Source organism: Stegodyphus dumicola, chromosome 4, assembly GCF_044657685.1.
Source record: "Stegodyphus dumicola isolate Sdum_Otavi_A_Nest chromosome 4, ASM4465768v1".
Classification (NCBI taxonomy): Eukaryota; Metazoa; Arthropoda; class Arachnida; order Araneae; family Eresidae; genus Stegodyphus; species Stegodyphus dumicola.
This window is the reverse complement of record NC_140771.1, coordinates 24,140,138-24,159,919: the sequence shown is the minus strand read 5'-3', so window position 1 is coordinate 24,159,919 and position 19,782 is coordinate 24,140,138. Positions and strand designations below refer to the sequence as shown.

Here is a 19,782-nt window from a genome sequence, read left to right as displayed (position 1 = left end):
AAGTGGGAGACCCAGCATAGTGACCGCCGAACTTCTCGAAAAAGTCAATGCTAAAGTCCGTGAAAATCGAAATTTCACAATAACGGAACTTTCTTTGAGTTTTCCACAAATTTCGCGAAGTTTGTCCCGACCTGGCACCGAGCGACTTCCACCTATTCCCAGCAATGAAGAAGTGGCTGGCTATGCAGCGTTTTGATGACGACGCACAGCTGCAAGAAGAGGTAACGAAGTGGTTGAAGGCGCAGGCGGCCGAATTTTTCGACGAAGGAATTTCCAAGCTCGTACATCGCTACGATAAATGCCTTAATTTGTATGGTGACTATGTAGAAAAGTAGTATTTGAGTGTGGCTTTCATCTGTATATAATAAAATTTGTTTCCTATACTTTGTTTATTTTTTTATTCCAAAACGTAATCTACTTTCTGGATAGCCCTCGTATATAAATGAAAATGAAATATGCCAATCTCTTAAAAACAGTGACATAAGAAATACAATGAAAAATTGTTGCCAAACCCATATTTCTAAAAGAATGAAACCATTCAAAATGATGCGATTTCATCAAAAATCAATCAACAACAATAAGACAGGAAAATTGTTGCCAAAATAACATTTTTAAAGATGTGAGAAGTGTATTCGGAAGCTTCATTTAAAAATTTTTTTAAAAATACAAAATATTATCATTTTTTCCAAATTTCTTTCTGTAAAAGCAGTCGCAAGGATGAAAGCTTAACGTGTCCAAAAATCAAAGAAAATAAACTTTTTTAGAAAAAATCCCGTTGAAAAGGTATTAAGCTCCCTTTGTTAAATAAATTTGTATTTAACCGATTTATTGAAACACGAAATTTATTTTAAGTTCGTAAAATAGCTAAGTGCCTACATTTCATGACAATGTGAAAATGGAGTGTGTAGAGTAAAATCTTGCTTTCCTATAGCCCATTATGTCTCAAAATAACGTGATTTAATCACAAAACATAAAATTTAAAAAATTCTAATTAGTTTGAAAAAATCGCTTCAAGGTGCACTGGCTATTGTCTAGATGCACCTATGTACCAAATTTCGTAGCCGTGGGTCTATTAACATACGTGCTGCACAAACGAAAGACGCAAATACAGACAGACTCTTTCTTTTATTATACATAGAGATGCTGTGGGCAGCAATAAAGATAATATTATCTACAAGATGGGTGATAATGATGTTAATGGTTAGGTAAAAGACGGTAACATTCACCTGGACTTGTTGTCAGCAGAGAGAGACCTCTGAAGATTGCTAGAAAATTTCTAGTTGAATACAGATATTTAGCAATTTGAGTATGTGTTAAAAGAAATGTCATTTTTATGATTAAGTTACATGTAAATCATATTTAACTTATATATAAGCGAACCTCCAGATATCTTCTTGCCTTATTAAGAAAATATAGCTATTAACCACTAATGGCAAATAAGTTTATCTTGCAAAATAGAGCCCAAAGCTAAATAGATAGGGATTTTTCAAAATGTCATTAGTGATGTTTTTATCCCCTCACAAAATATGAGCTGGCATAACTAAAAAGTAACTTTTTTTTTAATGAGGAATGAAATGCAGATATGCAAAACTATCAAAGTTACTTTTTCTCATTATAGTAATATTTTATTCCTAAATTTAGAAGCATTCACTTTTGGTGAATAACATAAAGTGTTTTTCATAAAAATTTTCTTCAAAAGAAGATATTGTTTACATTAAATTTTTTTATACTATAATGCATGTGAATGATGGATTAGTTACAATATATACAGAAAATTCTTGTTTGGATAATGAAGTGTGTGCATCGAGTTTTTGTACACTCTTTGTACAAACACATAATAGGAATAAAATTACTTTAAGAACATTTTATAATGCTTATATTTCGAAAAGTTTCTCTTAAAAGCTTAACATTTATATTGTTTACTTTCATGTAATGGCTACAGATTAAAGTGATAGAATCAATTTGTTTGTACTAAAATATCTTCTTTTCATTTAATTCTTTGGCCTGCACTTTTTCTTACGAGTGTATGGCTATTTTAATACTTCATAAATTTGAGTTTTGCTTCATTATTGAGCTTCAAAACAATCATTTTTGTACTCCATTGCTTTGTTAAAAATCGTACATTTTTTAATTCATTGACTTATTAAATGCTGTTTCAGTTCTTCTGGTTGTGGGTATGTCTTTTCCTAAATAATTATAAAATTATTTTTTAAATATTTTTATATAGCTGTTTTCATCTGTTTTAAATAACAACTTGGTTCATGAATCCAAAAGTCCCAAAATACAAAAATATTGAAATATTCTTTGTTTAAAATCTAATTTAGTATGATCTTGCAGATTAAAATTGTTTCATTGACTAAGAATATCGGAAACTTGCATAAAAAATCCTTTTACTACCCTTAATTCAAACTTTTAATTTCTTATTTAATATTAGTTAAATGTCAATCATTAGCAGTTAGTCTGTAGTATGATTAGTATTTATTCTGTAGTAGTAATATTCATAGTTATTCTTTAATATAGTATTCGTGTAGTTCACCAGTAATCATAAAAATTACAGGTCATTAATTTTATAACAATGTTAAAATACCCCCTTTTCCCTGTAACTGTGTTTTTGGTATATTTTTCATTTGCAATTTGTTCTTTCAGGCAGAATGGGTAACACAAGGCAAGCCCTGCAGCAGATCACTGAGCAACTTCAAGATATTGATCAAGCAATTGAATTCTGTAAAGAGCACAATGATAAAGAATTATGGGAGGATTTAATTCAATCTTCCCTTGATAAACCTGGTATATCTAATTTTGGGTTTTATGCTTCTCGCATACATATCAATTTAATGAATTTGTTTTTATGAATATTCTTTTATAGGTATGTGTAAAAATTTAAGTTGAATTGGATAACATAAATTCTTCAGCATGTGTCTGTGCCCCCAAATTGTCTTAGCATTGTGAAAGTACAGTAATACTATTTACTTCATTTATTATTCAGTTTAACTTTTTGCCTAGTTGGCTGAATGGAACTCTCAATTGAGCCCAAGAAGAATTGGTAACTGAAATGTTAGCTGCGTATCAGTTTAAACATTTGTATCATATGTAACATGACTAAAGCTAGTTTTTTTTCTTTCTTCCCCCCCCTTTTTTTTACTCTGTTTCTTCCTCTTTTTATAATATGTATGTGTACATGCAGAAATGATAGCTTGCAGATAGAATTTTGGACCTAAATTTGATACATTTCTTGATATTCTGCAAATGCTTAACTTTCATTAGAATTGTACCTGTACATTTTTTCTTCTTCTGAAATATGAACAGCAAACTGTACATTTCGTAAATTTGCCATTAATTTGATATTACTGAATTCTCTTTTGTCTTTAATTGATTATGTTGTTAAGCATTATAGTCATTAATATCATGTATTATTTAATTTTTATTGCTAACATATAAAGTGTTATAGTTATTAAGATTGTAAGTAGTATCTTCTTCTTTTTGAGACTACAAAACAGTTGATTTTCCAAGATGGTTTCATTGGTGATTTTTCATGTCTGTTACAATTAAAAATATGTGATATCTTTACGATTTAATCAATAATGAATACTGATGGAGATTTTGATACTTGATGATATCTGTTTCTCAGCCAAAATGATTTGTTATGCACATCTGAACAATTTTTCATAAGTAGTTTCAAATATTGAATCACATTAAAGTTCCTGTGTAATCAAGCACATGCACCATCCAAAATATTAAGATCTGGTATGTATGATAGGGAAGTAATATGTAACTTTCTAAATGTCATAAAAACTAAGAATAGTGTACTTGAATTTAGCTATATCAGGTTTTATAGAGTTATGATTTTTGCCAGAAACTGGTATAGTGACATGCGTAAAGGGGTTGTTTGGGTTTTTCTTTTGTATGACCATATTTTGAACTAATTTTCAATGTCTTTTTATCAAACTGTGTATTAATTCTTGTACTTCAGGCAGCAGAATTTTCTCTTTATTATTATTAGTATTACAAAATACTTTCAGATTAGCTTTAAAAAAAAAATGTTTTGTAGCATATTTGGAATAAGATTAAAAACAAAAATTTTTCTAAACAATTGACAAATGTTGCTTTTCAGGATATCCCTAATTATCCTCTTTCATTGCATAACTATATTTTAAATTATTTTTATTCTATAGTTTCTTTTGCACCCCTAGCTTAAATACACTGGTGTGCAAAAATTAAGGACAAGGCAGAGAGTTAAGCATAAAAGCAGAACAAACAAACAGATCAGACTGAAAGATTAATAAGAAAATAAGAATTGGAACTGGTACTGTAGGGCATGTTCATATGTGCCACATAATGTAGGAGGAGGAGTGTCAGAAGGGTAAAGCACATAGATAGCGTACACTCAGTAATCCGGTGAATGCTGTTATGTGCTATACAGTGATTTCAGTGACATCAAGTTGCTGTTATCATGTGATATGGCCAACAGGCAATCCAGGAGATGTCATCTGTATACTTTACTTAAGGTCACGTTATTGAAAATTGGAAAAATATCAAATTGTGGTGGAAGAGTTTGGGATTTTTCGTAGCATAATTTCATGAGCCTGGAAAATATTTCAAATGACAGGAATAGGTGTCCGAGCATTCAACAACATACCAACAGCAAAAATGCCAGCAAACAACTGGTGTATTGTCCTTCAAGTGGGAAGAGACAGGTGGCAGAAATCACAAGGCACTTATAACAAGCTATTGGACATCTGGTATCTATTGCCAGGAGGCTTCACAAACATAGTCTGTATGCATGGCGACCTGTACTATGTGTGCCAATAATGCCTGCTCATCAGAGACACCAGTTTCTATAGCTCTGAAAACACAAAAATGAGCACAACAGGGCTGGGGTCGAGTGCTCTTTACGGGTTTTTTACTTATTGCGTGCTCTACCCTTAGGCACTACATGGAAAGGGAGGGATGCCTCATAGAGGTCTTTTTAGGGGAAACTAGCTCGTATCCACATTACAGAGGGGAGGAAACACAAAAACACCCATGCAGCCAGCCCATTCACCGGGACTCAAACCCAGGACTGAACTACCAATGTTCAGCGGCTTTAACCGCTCAGCATCTGGTGAGCCACTCTTTACAGATGAGAACTAATTTAGATTGATGAATGATTATGGGTATATACACATCTGGAGAGAGAAGGGAATTCATAATCACCCCTCCAACATCATCGAAAGGAACCGTTTTGGGGCTGACGAATTCTCATTTGGGGTAGTATCATACTTGGCAAACATGCTAACCTTCCAACTTCCATGGAGGTTCACTCACTCCTGTCCGTTATTATACAAAGATACTCTTGCCTCATGTTCATGTGTTTAAGGGTGTTGTGGGTCCACATTTCCTCTTCTTGGACAGCAATGCTAACCTCATTGTGCAGTAGCTAATGCAGAGCCCTTGAAGAGTGTTTTCCTGCAAGGTGTTTTAATAACAATTCCTGCAAGGAGCCCAGTTTTTTCCTGCAAGGTGCTTATCGCATGGACATTTCCTTCTTCTCTCCAGTTGTACTAAGAACTACTTTGCTCACTTGTCTCATATTTTCACATTTTGAGGATCTTACAGTATGATTTGGGTTGATGGGAAACACTTCTGCATGATGTTACATTCAAAAAATCATCTCTTGCTTAAATTTTGCACACTAATGTAATTGTTGAATTTTGGTTAAAATTAAAACTATTTAATTGTATAGGTTTATATATTGTTATTAAATACTATGTTATTAAATTGTATAGGTTTTATTACTGTTTTGTTGCAAAATATCGGCACGCATGTGGATCCAATAATGCTGATTCAGAAAATTCCAAATGGGATGGAAATTCCTGGATTAAGAGATTCATTGGTTAAAATTCTTCATGATTATACTTTGCAGGTAAAAGATTTTTTTTTCTTTTTATAGTCCTCCAATTTGTTGATGCTCATAATTTCATTAATGTTTGGATATCCTGAAGGGGAGAAATGCTCAGTCATTTTCAGAGTTACAAGATGACTGATATTTTTTTATTTTTTATTTTATTTTATTTTTAATATTTTTAAAATTTATTGCAAATAGACTATGCAGATCATAGTAATTCTTAGAGAAATAAAGAGATCTTTTTACACTTTTTTTTTTTTTTTTTTAAAGAAAAGCTCTTGGACATAATTGCTATTGTTTGTTGATAATAGACAGCAATCAGTCACGGACACTTAGCCATCAAAACAGCTAGCAAACAAGAACATTTAAATGACATAGATATTTAGCCGACAGAATGCTTAATCAACAATGCCTTTATCAAAGAGCACATTTAACCAGCAGCTTGTTTAGTCGACAGCAGGTTTAGCTGATAATGTGTACATGTAAATAAAAAAATATAACAAAGTTTTAGTAAAATTAGTCCATATTTATCTGACAAACTGCTATTTCCAGGATAAACAATAGAAATGTTTATAGAGAAGTATCACATTTTTTTTTTTTGGGGGGGGGTCTTTATTTAATACTAAAGAGACTACAGATTTTAAAGTTAACCTATAAAGCAATCTTATTTCAGCTTAGATTTTTAAATCAGTTTCAAGAGCAATCAGACATAGGTCCCTCTATTTCAGAAGTAGGAAAGAAAATTTAAGCAGTCAGTGGGAATGAAGTGATTTTATATGGAAAGAAATAAGTGGAGCAAATTGAAAATGAATGCAACATGATCTGTCAAAGAAAACAAAAACCAAACATGAAAAAGCTAAGGTATTATAATTTGGAATTCAATGCATTCAAAATATTAATATCTTTTTCATATTTCATTTCTGTTTTCTTTGGCAGATTATGTTACATTTGCTTTTGTTTTGCTGTGCTCATTCCTTTCCATATAAAATCATTTTATTCCTGTAACTACTGAATTTTTTCTTTCCTCTTCTAAAGTTGTGGGACCTATGTTTGATCACTCTTGAAATTGATTTTAAAATCAATGGTAAAATAATGTTACATTTCTGTCTAGTTTAAAAGTCTATAATTTCTTTAGCATTAAATAAAGACAAAAATGGAACACTTGTCCATGAACCCACTTTTTGTGTACTCTGGAAACAACCTTTTGTCTAAAACATTGTATTAAATTGTTTTTTGGGGGGGGCAATGTAGGGCACTAGCCATTATAGGCTTTTGTCTCCTGCTAAGGCTGAAAGCAGTGGCCACTTTTTTATGAAAGCAACTATTAGGTAGGGTACCGTTTTGCCTCCTATGAAGGGTTAGAAAATTTTTATACTTGCCTTCTCCAGAATTGAACATGGGCCCTTCAGAATCACGGACCATTTTCTTGTCTGCGTAGCTTATTTTACTAAAACATTCTTATGGATTTTATGTCTACATGTAAATGCTATCAGCGAAGTGCTGTTGGTTTTGCTTGTCGTAGGTTGAATGTCCTGTCGGCTAAATGTACTGTCAGCTAAATATACGTGTTGGCTAAATGTCTAGTCAGCTAAGTGACACAGGCCTGATAGCATTTCATGTAACCATTAGAAGTCATTGTATGCTTTGGAATTGTACCCATTTGACTTTGCAACAACAGTTTCAGACAGAATTCCTGAAGATAGTGCTTGTTCTCAACAGCACTGAGAAGTGGTACAAAATTTTAGGATGAAATATCTGTACTTGGTTAATCAGCCAGAGTGTTAAAGACCAAGCAAAGAAAATGAGAATTATGCTTGATACACTTATGAGAACTGCTCCTATAAGAACTGTTACATGTGTAGTTTTTAAGTTTGCTGTCATGTACATAGTTATACTGACTTGCTCATCTTCAGCAATGAAGTTTCCTCAGGGCTCACTTTTTGCGAGTGCAGGTGTGGCAATCCCGAGGTACTCTAGCCCTTCAGGAGATCATCATTTTGGTGAGATGGGTAACACGATCCTGGAGCCCCAGTGATCTCTCTTCTCCTCCGAGTTGAAACTTTTTTTCCTTCCATTCTCACTTGGGGTTTTCCTCTTCAGAAGTTGGGGCTTGTTATGAGAAACTGGAACAGCGCTTGTCTCTAGTTTTTGAGTGGCGAGAAGACTGCCCATCTGTTTGCCATGTGTGTAGACTTGTGTCTCTGGAAAGGAGTGTTTTGTAGTTGAGGAGTGAGGTACTGTCCCCAACACACTGCTTTGGCCTCTGCTTCAGCTAAATGGGAGGCATCTTGTCATCCTTATGGGTGTTTAATTGGCTGGTCAATAGTCCTTCTGTCAGTGGCTTGGGGATAAGCTCTCGGGAGTACCTGCTTTTGGGAAAGCTGACTGTGTGAGGCTTCAGTTTATGTATAGGTCCAGCTAGCCCTAACGCAGGAATCTGTGTTCCCTTGTTGGACTCTAGGACTTTTCAAGTAAAGATTGGCTCTATTTTGTTGGATGTTTTTGAACAGGAAGAGGGTGTGCCTCAAGGGAGTGTGCTTAGTGTAACCCAGCTTAAAAATAAACTCTGTATTAAGAGAACTTCCTCCCACCATCTTGTGATCTTTATATGTTGATGACCTAAAGATTAGCTGTCAAGAGGCAGACATGAGACATATAGAAAGGCAATTGCAGATCGCTTTGAACAGGATCCAAGAATGGTCAGACTAACAGGGATTTACATTTTGGAAACAGAAGACTTTGTGCATGCACTTTTGTAGGAAGCGAGGTCTCCATCCTGAGCCTGAGTTATATCTGAATGGTTCAATTATTCCAGTTGTACCTGAAGTAAAATTTGTAGGAGTGATTGATCGACTGAAAATTGACTTTCCTTTCTCATGTCTTAAACCTGAGAAGAAAGTATTTAAAAACACTAAATATTTTTAAAATCATGGCAAACACTTCCTGGGATGTAGAGCATTGCTGTATGCTTCGCATTTACAGAGCGTTTGTCCGCTTTAGACTGGACGATGGCTCAGTTGTTTATGGGTCCACTTAATCTTCAGTGTTGTTAAAATTACATCCTGTTCATCATCACGTTTTGCAGATTTTTTCTGGAACTTTCAGGACATATTCTGTCCAGAGCCTTTATGTTGACTGTAGTGAACCTTTGCTTCATCTGAGACATGAGCATATGTCACTTTTGCAGTATTTTAATATTTTGGCTCAACTTGATTATCCTAATGAGCTGTGCTTACTTGATAATATGTGTAACACTTTATTTGAAGTACGTCCATCCTGTGTGCATTCCTTTCCTTTAAGAGCTCGCCCTGTCATTGAGGAACTCTCCCTCTCTGATTTGTGCCCCCAAGCAGTGCAGAATTTTGAAATCCCACCTTGGGAAAGTGCACGGATCCAGCTTCTAGATGTTTTCAACCATCACGTGAAGGCAAACACTAATGAAATTATTTACAAACAACACTTTCCTGAGCACAGGCATAAATATAGCAGTTATCATCTGATATATACAGATGAATTTAAGTCAAATGTTCATATTGAGATGGCATTTGTAACAGGAGATTAGAAAAATAGAGGGCAGAAGTTTGCGTTGCGCTCTCTCGCACATCTGAACTAACTGAAATATATTATGGTCTTTTGTACATTTCAGAGCTCTGCCACAAAAAGTTCATAGTTTATACAGACTCGTATAGTGCACTGAAATCGTTAGAAGCATTTCCCAACACTCAGTCCTATATTAGTGGATGTTCTGAAGATAAATATAAACTTAACAAGTCGTGAGTATGAAATCCTGTACTGCTCGGTTCCTGGACATGTGGTAATAAAGGGAAATGAGCTGGTAGATATCGCAGCAAAATCTGCTCTTGAACTGTCCAGTCACCTTATCCTTTTAAAGATATCTGCTGTGTCATCAATGAGAAGATCCAAAAAAAATGACAGCAGCTTTGCAAGTTGAAATGGGTAATGCTTAGAATTGAGCACTGGAATTTTTCTAGAAATCGTAAGGAGGAAGTTCTCACTCACCTCAGAATTTATCGCACTAAAGTGACACACAAATACCTTTTGAAAGCTGAGAATGAGCCTGTTTGTTTAAATTATAATTGTTTAAGACACAATAACACGCCGAATAAATACTAATTCAGAAGTCAAACAACAAAAATCAGCGTTATATTTACAAAATTTTCACAGGACTAGTTTCGATGGTTTTACCAAACCACCATCTTCAGCTGCAAAACTGCAAATGAACCAGATAGGAAATAATGATTAGATAAGATAAGAAAGTCTGGACAAGATTAAGCAAGTGGCGCCATCTGTTAGTGAAACCAGAACTAAAACATAATTTCTTTAAAGGCCGAAGGCAAATTTGGATTGGAATTAGGATTGTTAACTAGAACAGAAAGATTTTTATGAATGTGAAATGCCTCTAGAAAATCCAGTTCTCCAATGGAAGATGTTTTTTGAATAATTTTGGCAGCAGAAAAACTGTGAAAGTGTGGTTTTCGGACCAACAATGTTGAGCAACAGAAGACTTCTGGGTTTCCTTTTTTCTAACATATGCCTCATGTTCCTTGATGTGAAATTTTAAGGCTCTCTTAGTTTGGCCAATGTAAATTAAACCACACTGGCAAGGAATCCTATAAATACGCCAGGAATTCATATCCGGAATGGGGTCCTTGAGTATGGAACTCGGAATTTTATTGATGGGAGAATAAACAACCCGAAAGTTAAATTTCTGCAAAATATGTGCAACTTTATAGCTAATTGATGGAAAGAAAGGAATGACAACAGAATTTTTATAATCTCCTAAAACAAGAGTGTGCCTTTTAGTGTGTTGAGATGAGAATTTTTTAACTGCTTGATTAATAATGTTGGGTGGAAAACCCCTGTCATAGCTATTGCTTTTAAATAATTTAGTTCTTCATCAAGGGCTAGTTTGGAGGAGCAAACTTGAAGAACACAGAAAACATAGGAATAAAATGAAGCTAACTTTTGTTTAGTCGGATGACATGATTTAAAGTGTGGTGGAAGGCAAACCGATGAAGGTTTACGGTAAACCGTAGTACTGAAGTTGGATGTGTTACGTGTGACCAGAATGTCGAGAAACGGAAGAGAATTGCAAGTCTCAAGTTCAAAAGTGAACTGAATAGCAGGATCAATAGAATTCATTGTTGAAAGAACTTTATTTAAATCATCTTTATTACCTTCAAACAGAGTAAAAGTATCGTCTACGTAGCGGAACTATGCCAGGAAGTTTAAAGTTTCAAACAATTTTGATTCATAATAATGCATGTAGATATCAGCCAGGATGGGACTGAGGGGGCTTCCCATGGCTAATCCCTCAGTTTGCTTGTAATGTTTATTTTGGAAAACAAAATGTGTTTGTTTCAAACAGAGTTGAGTGAGAGAAATTAGCTCATCAATTTCGATGCAAGAGAAATGAAATTCGCGAAGTCTGGTTTCTAGACATCTTAATGCACCCTCCACTGGGACATTGGTGAATAATGATTTTACATCAAAAGAAACCATGAGTAAATTACTAGGAGAAATGTTTTTAACTTTTTTTTTACAAACTCTATTGAATTTTTTATGTTGTAAATGTTATTGTCTAATAGAATTGAAAATCTAGAAACTAAATATTTAGCTAATGGATACGAGGCAGTACCTAAATTTGATACAATAGGGCAGAAAGGAATACCACTTTTATGAATTTTGGGAAGAGCATATAATCTGGCTTAATTCGCAACAGATGGGATAAGTGAATGTTTTAAGTTGCCTGAAATGATTTGCGAAGATTTGATTGCAGTTTTTATTTTTGACAAGTCCGAAGGTGAAGGATCTTTAGGGATCGGATTATATGGTCCTTCGTTTAAGAGTTTAGTGACACCATCGATGTAAGTGTTCCTATCCATGACGACTATCTGACCACCTTTGTCGGCCTTTGAAATAATAATATCCGGGTTAGAATGACTTTCACGCAATGTAGTTCTTTCTCTCGCAGTTAGATTTGGTTTCAAAGGTTTATTATTGAATTTCACATTATGAGCGATAAGATGCCTAATCATTTCTTTCTGTGAATCTGAAACTTTACTGAACTTGAAAGCTTTTTCAGTAGGAGCCAAAATCTTTGGAATCGAGGGTTTACAGGTTTGTGAGAAGTTAAAATTATATTTTAGAATTCTCTCTTGTTCTTCTGAAAGATTAACATTAGAAATATTAACTATTGACTTGATGTTTACAATGGGAAAATTTTTTGAACTACTTGAACTGGAAGATTGTAAAAGAAGTTTTTCGAATTTAACTGCAAGGGTGTTTTTATGACGGTTAACTGCATTCTCCGTTCTAGACGAAGACTTTTCTTCAAGGGCAGTGAATTTTGGATATGATTTAGTGAGTTCCAGATGAAGCTTATAGAGTTCACGTTCAATTTTGGACAATTGTTGACGTGTATCCCTTATGACGGACTGAAGTAAGGCAAGCTTGCAATTTAACAGAATTCTTGAAACGCGACTCGAAGGTTTTTGATTAGATTTGATTTGAATAAAATTGGGGATCAATTTTTTACATTTACAGTTAAGTAAAAAGTCAAGATGATTCAGAAATTTTTGCTGTTTCAGGCGTAATTTAGTGAATCGATTAACGGATGAAGGCATGATAAACAATACAGAAAATCAAACTAAATTAACTGAGCAATAATAAAGTACACACAAAATAGCAGAAAAATCCCTCACTGAAATGAATAGAAAACAAAATGTTTGTAGGCAAAATGCATGAAATCAGACAAGCAAAGCACAATATCAAATATACAAAATATAAACATAACTTGAAAATTGCAAAAAAGTACTTACCGAAACTCATCACAAAATGGCGGCCACACCACGTGCAAAAAAGAAAGCAAAAAATAAGCCTGTTTGGGGCTACTATAATTAAGACACAATAACACGCCGAATAAATACTAATTCAGAAGTCAAACAACAAAAATCAGCGTGATAATGATTAGATAAGATAAGAAAGCCTGGACAAGAATAAGCAAGTGGCACCATCTGTTAGTGAAACCAGAACTAAAACATAATTTCTTTAAAGGCCGAAGGCAAATTTAGATTGGAATTAGGATCGTTAACTAAAACAGAAAGATTTTTATGAATGTGAAATGCCTCTAGAAAATCCAGTTCTCCAATGGAAGATGTTTTAATCATTATTTCCTATCTGGTTCATTTGCGGTTTTGCAGCTGAAGATGGTGGTTCGGTAAAACCATCGAAACTAGTCCTGTGAAAATTTTGTAAATATAACGCTGATTTTTGTTGTTTGACTTCTGAATTATAATTGTTTGTCTATCAGTCCGTCATATTTTAATTGAGTGTCCATGTTTTAATGGTCTTCGTCAGAAATATTTTAGTAGCTGTGACTTACCTCTTGACTATTTAATCAGAGGTCAATAATTTATTTTATTATTTAAAAGAGACTAGCTTTTATTACTTAATCTAAGCTGATTTGAAGGTTATGTATTGTATTTTAATTTTTACCTTGTTTTTATACGACTTCATCATCTGCATTTGGTACATTTGTCCACCTTATTATTTTATTTGGTAATATCATACTTCTTCGTGTTTGGCGCATTATAGTCATCTTTGATTTTGCAACCATAATCTCACTCGCTCACTCAGCAATGAAGCAACTTTTTGTCTAGAAAAAATAATAAGTCACCAGTCCTGTAGCTCTGATCATCTGAAACATACTGGCATGCATATAGGATAAAATGGGTTAAATGTCTGCTATATGTACAAAAATGAAAACTGAGCATTTGGGAAATATTTTAAAAAAATTATAAATTGTATTTTAGTATGATGAAATTTAGTGTATGTAATGTGGAATTTTTGTTATGAACTTCTGAACTGTTTCATGAAGATATAGATAACTTCATAGTTTATATTTCATCATGGTGAAAGCTTTAAAATGAAGGATGTACTTGATGCATTGTACTATCTTGCTGTTTATATGTTAGTTAATTTTCTATTTAGTAGAATTATTATTATATTTAAAAATTATTAACTATATTTAAAATTAGGGTAGTCATATATTAATGGAAATATTTGTAAAAACCATGCATGACATGACTTATGCTAATAACTAATAGTAAAATTACTCCACCTTTTATGCCTCCATCTTTTTCTAGCAGTAAAATTTTGCCATTTAAAGTTTGTTATATTAGCCATCATGGAATTATATTTAAAATAACTGAATTCGTATGTATTGTTTTTCAATTTCTTTTAAATAGATTTCATTGCGAGAAGGGTGCAAGAAAATTCTGGTGTCAGATTGCTATGCATTATTGGAAAAACTACACAAATTACAGAAAAGGGGAATTTTAGTAAATGGTAAACTAATATTTTATTTACAGCAACTACTTTTTTTTTTTTTTTTTAATTTAAAATCGTTTCATACTTTATGCAAGTATCTATTGTATGCATGTTGTAATTAAAAAGTGAAATATCTATAATATTATTATATTTTTATTGTGCTTCTGAATAAAAATACTTTTCTTTTAATGTAGAAGATCAGACCTGTCCATTATGTGAAAGAAAATTACACTGTAATGGTAAGTATCTCCTTTCTCTTAAGAAAGTTAACATTTAGATCTTTTACTCTGTATCAGAGGTTCTCAACATTTTGTCTAACGCGTACCATCTAAACTAAAAGGGAAAAACTCCACCACTACATTTTACAATAATTATTTTTTAATTTCTCATTAGAAATATTTTTAAAAAATATATATTGAAATTTGCCCAGCCTATTGGCTATTTGTATTAAATATGCACACATAAAAAATATTATATTAAAAATTGGTTACCATTTTAACTATCAAAATTTAAGTTATAATATTTTAATTCTAAAATTTAGTGTGAAATTTGGGACTGTTTAAGAGAGATCAATTTCTTTCTGTCTGGCCTTATTTCACTCAGTTTTAACGTAAATTAGGATCCACTTTCAATTTTGTTCTGTATTTATTTTTCAAATATAACATGGAAGAAAATCCTTGTTCGCACAGATAGGTTGTGCAAAGCAATAAAAATTTAATAGCTTTATTTTGAATGTCTTTAGATTCTTTTTCTCGGTTCAGTCAAAAGCTAACAGGTGTGTTATTTTTTAAATCTTCAGTTAGAGTTAGATCACGGGAAATTTCTATCAGTTGTTCTTTTTCTTCATGAGATAAAATTTCAGGAACTTTTAAACAGGATTCCAGGATGAACAAAAATAATTCTGTTTTCCATTGTAGTTAAATGGTAGGACAGATCGATCGGTAGGATGTATCGTAAATGCAAGTTGATATTTTAAAATCATAAGCTTAAAATAAATATTGACTTTCCCGATAATGAAATTGCCTGAAGTTTTCTGGCTACGTACCTGGTTGTTACCATCTACAGTTTTGTATGTTTGAGGGTGCTCTTCACCAGAGGTGTAGTTGGAATGCAGCATTAGTCATTTTAAGTTCAGATTGTGTATGAAAAGTTCATGGTTGTATGCTGAACAGTAACTGAAAAGACATACATTGAATTACTGAATGTTTGCAAATTTTCACTGTAACCTGTGTGAAAATGGAACATTCTGCAAGAACAAGCATATACAGGGCAGCCATGAATAACACGTACACCTGCCTTTGAAGATGACGTATCACTTCAAGTGGACGAAGCTCCTGATACAAGCATGCAAACATTGTCTGTGATATTGCATCACCTCAATCCAGTGTATGGCACATGTTACACAAGGAGTGTTTACAGCTGTCGGGAACATAATTGTGAGTTTAATCGAAAATAATGAGCAGTTTGTTAAAAATTAGATTAGATAAAAGATCTTTAATATATAGTATTGTACTACTATTTAGCACAGTGTAATAGGTTCATTTTACAATATGCAACATGCACAATATAGCGCAGAGTTGCTAACTCTCCCGATTTAGGCGGGAGACTCCCGATTTTCGACCACTCTCCCGCCAACTCGATTTACAATGTATTTCTCCCGACTTTTCCTTATTCTTAAAATTTCTCACGATTTTTATGGAACTTGGCTTAATATTTTGTTATATGAACAAAAAAAAAAGTGATTTTGGACGTCTGAAAGCAATTGAATTTTCTCTAGATTATATCTAAAAACCTTGTGAATCAGATGAGAACTTCTGCTTTGTGAGTGAGAGCATATACGTATCCAGAAATATCGTTCTCCAGTTCTCCAACGGGCATCGAGCTCCACTGCGTGTCATCTGTCGTATATTAACCAATGAGCACAAAGCAAGCCCAAGGCTTTCTACTCATTTGGATGTTCTTTTGTTATTTCGTTCATCTTGTCCTGAGTTGTGTGAATACACGTGCCTTCGGGAGTTTTAGAAATTATCTTTTGTTATGTCTGCGAGAAAGGTGAAATACTCGTGCACACTCCAAAAATCATACACAGTTGACCTTCCATTATTTCCTCAAGGAAATGTAATAAATTTGCGATGTCTACCGTCTGTCGTTGCGATTTTTTGATTTCACTTAATGGAAAGGCGGATGTTCTCAAACATGTGCATATACAAAAACACAAGGACAACATGAGTTATTTTGAAAAAAATTTTTCTTCGGAAACAAAGGACCAAAAAGTTAGTAATGCAGAATGTCTATCTGTTCTCTGTTTTTTTACTGGAGCACAACCTGCCACTGAATGCATCAGATCACGCTGCAGCTTTATTTAGAAAAATGTTTCCGGATAGTGAAATCACAAAGAAATACTCAAGTGCAAGAACCAAAACAGGTGCAATTGTTAAAAAAATGGGTTCTAAAAATAAATCTTCAGTTATTGATTGCATTAAAACAGCCTCTTTAGCTTTAGCTTTGCCTCTCTACGGATGGAAGCAGTAATACCAATTCAAAACTTTATCCAATTGTTGTTTCTTTTTTTATACCAGACTTCAGAAATTGAGTGCAGTTTACTTTCTGTCACCACTTTAGAAGGACGTTCGACACGCTTTAATACAGCACAGCTAATTATTAAAACTTTAAAAGAAAATGCAGTTACTCTGGATAATTGCTTAGCACTTGGTGCCAATAATGCACCAGTAATGGTAGGCTTGAAGACTGGCGTCGCAGGCAATTTAAAAAAGGAAAATTCAGATTTGCAGATTATGAGGTCCACCTGACACCTCTTAAATTTAGCAGCTGAAAAAGGGGCAGCTTCTTTACCAATAAATGTGTATGAACACATTGTTGATATTTATTATTATCTTGAAAGGAGTTCTAAAAGGAAGGAAAAATTGAAACAGTTCCAACAGCTGCATAATACTGAAATGAGAAAATATTTTGAAACGTGTGTACACGCTGGCTGTCTTTAAAGAAATACTTATTTAGAATTCTTAATCAATGGAACCCACTTCTTGCATTATTTAAAGAAAAAGTAAATGCTTCGAGAGTTAAGATAAAAGGCTCTATTGAAAGTGATAAAATACCTAAAGTAAATGGAGATGTAGTTACTACTTCCATTGTTAAAAATAGGTTTGTGAAAAATAAAGTAATTTCTGCACCATTCAGCAATTCAACTGGCAGTTCTCAAAATAATACTGCAAAATATAAGCATAAAGCTGATACAAATTTCTCTCAAAATAAAAAAAAAATTGCTCAACACATGAAACATTTTCCGATTACTGTAAGTTTATCTTGTGACGAACGAATCATCTGTACCAATTAACACTATGTCACCTACATTTATTTTATCTTCTCTTTTGTTAACTGAAGAACATAGTAAACCAGATACTCCCTTTTAAACCTTAGTTTTAGATTTTCACGAACCTCAAAACCATATTAATCTTTTCAATTTGATCCAAACCAGGAACATCATTTAATGGAATGTTCTGAAGAAACATTGAGGGAGTCAAGGTCTTCAGCTCTTGTTCCTCGGATATTTAAGTTAATTCTGCTATTCATGGCAGATTCACATTCACAGAGAAGAGTCTGCAATTCCTCGTAAGACAAACAGGAGTGCCCAAGATATTTTTCTTAAAAGATCTTTCAAATTTCCAATCAAGTGTTCCCAGAAGCCTCCCCACCATGGAGAGGAGGGTGGCTTAAACTTCCAACAAATTTTGTTGACTCTAAATTCACTTTCAATTGTAGTCCAATCTAATTGTTTCAGAGTGTTGTTTAGTCCTGTAAAATTAGTACCATTGTCTCAATACATCACAGAAATTCGTCCTCTTCTGGCTATAAACCTACACATAGCTTGGATGAAGTCATTGGTACTAAGTGAGGGTATTAGTTCAAGATGGAGAGCTCTAAATATGGTACAAGTAAAAAGTACTATCCACACCTTTTGTTTAGATTTAGTCAACAGAGGTCCAGCTATTTCTGCATCCGATACTTGAAAAACTGCTGCTACTTCTGCTCGGTCTTTTGAAAGAGGTGGAAAAGGTACTTCAAGATGTTTCACCTTTTGCCTTTTACATGTTAAGCATTCTTTGATAACACTCTGGACAGTTCTTTTTCCTTTCACTATCCAAAATCTTTCATGTAAAATAGTCAGTAGACTTAATGTCCCAGCATGTTTGTTAGCAAGATGTTCTTGGGCTATAAATCCTCTCACTGCCAGGTGTTTCAGTGGTAGAAGTATTGGAGAAATAAAATCTTTCGATTCTTCCTCATTTATCAATCTGGTCTTCAATCGTAAAATTCCTTCTTCATCTTCACATATTAGAGGACCTTTTAAATTTTTTCATGTTTCTTCATTAGAGTAACATTCCTTTTGTATTACACGGAAAATAATCCTTTGTGCATTTTACAATTCTTCATTTTTAAGTTCCGTACATTTTCTTAAGTCTTTGGTTGAAAACGTAGTATTCAAGCCATAACCCTAATCATCTTTGAAAATGTAAAGAATCTTCTGGCTAACTGCAGTGAAATTGACTCTAGCTCTGTGTTACTAGCAGAGATGACTGACTTTCGTTTCTCTATCTCTACTTCTTTCTCGTTAATATTTGCAGTTGACTTTGGCCACTGTTTCTTTGAATTCTTCAACCAGGCTGGCTCTTGCTACCACTTGCATTTCTGAAGTTGTCTGGGTTCACAACCTCTTGATAAAATGTCTGCTGAATTCTGGTCAGTTGAAAATATGGAACTAATCTTCCGAAGCTGTCAATTTTCTAATCTCTTTTGTTCTGTTGGTAATGAATACCGACCACTGTTCTCGACAAGTTACCCACAAAAGACCTGTGGAAGAATCTGTCCAAAAGTAAGTCTTGATGTTGGGAAGTTTCAGAGCTTGCTTCACAGAACTAAACAGCCTGGTGCATATGTTAGCGACCATTAATTCAAGACGTGGAATAGTAATAGTCTTCGTTGGAGTTATTTGTGATTTGGCTTGAAGTAATTGAACAGTCACTGAAGCCATACTCAATTCACTTCTTAAGAAAATGCCGTCTTACTTGCATTGACAAAAAGTATAGATACTTAAATTGGATTCCTTCATCACACCTAAACATCTGGGAATTTTTATATTTTTGAAGTATTTCAGCTGTTTTTCCCATTTTAAAAATTTCTTCTTTATTTCATCATTCATTTCATCATCCCATGATTCTTTGCTTTTCCAAATGGCCTGCAGCAAAATCTGAGGCTGAATCATAACAGGTGCAAGGAAACCTATTTGATCAAATACTAGACTAATCAGTGAAAGAATTTTCCTTTTAGTTACCTTTTGTCTTTCATCAAATTTCAAAGATTCGGTGTCTATTTCTGAGGTATCTAAATCTTTGTTCCAAACCAGTCCTAATACCGGTGATGTTGTACTTTCTGAATGGCAAGACTTTCCCATCCTCTGAGATCGAACATTCCTTCTTTCAGTGCATTAGTTGCAGATTCAATGAATATTTCTAGTTCTGCATTATTTT

The 19,782-nt window shown here is 33.7% G+C and overlaps 1 protein-coding gene across 4 annotated transcripts in view; it reads left to right on the top strand.

Annotated features, from left to right (window-relative positions):
* The window catches only part of lt (vacuolar protein sorting-associated protein light), a 99,303-nt gene that overhangs the window by 69,254 nt on the left and 10,267 nt on the right, over positions 1 to 19,782 (top strand). For all 4 annotated transcript variants that reach the window (XM_035363232.2, XM_035363228.2, XM_085814614.1 and 1 more), the window contains 4 exons: positions 2,647 to 2,787; positions 5,766 to 5,902; positions 14,155 to 14,254; positions 14,431 to 14,475. In XM_035363232.2, the coding sequence (XP_035219123.1) occupies positions 2,647 to 2,787; positions 5,766 to 5,902; positions 14,155 to 14,254; positions 14,431 to 14,475 (423 nt within the window). The remainder of the gene's footprint in view (positions 1 to 2,646; positions 2,788 to 5,765; positions 5,903 to 14,154; positions 14,255 to 14,430; positions 14,476 to 19,782) is intronic.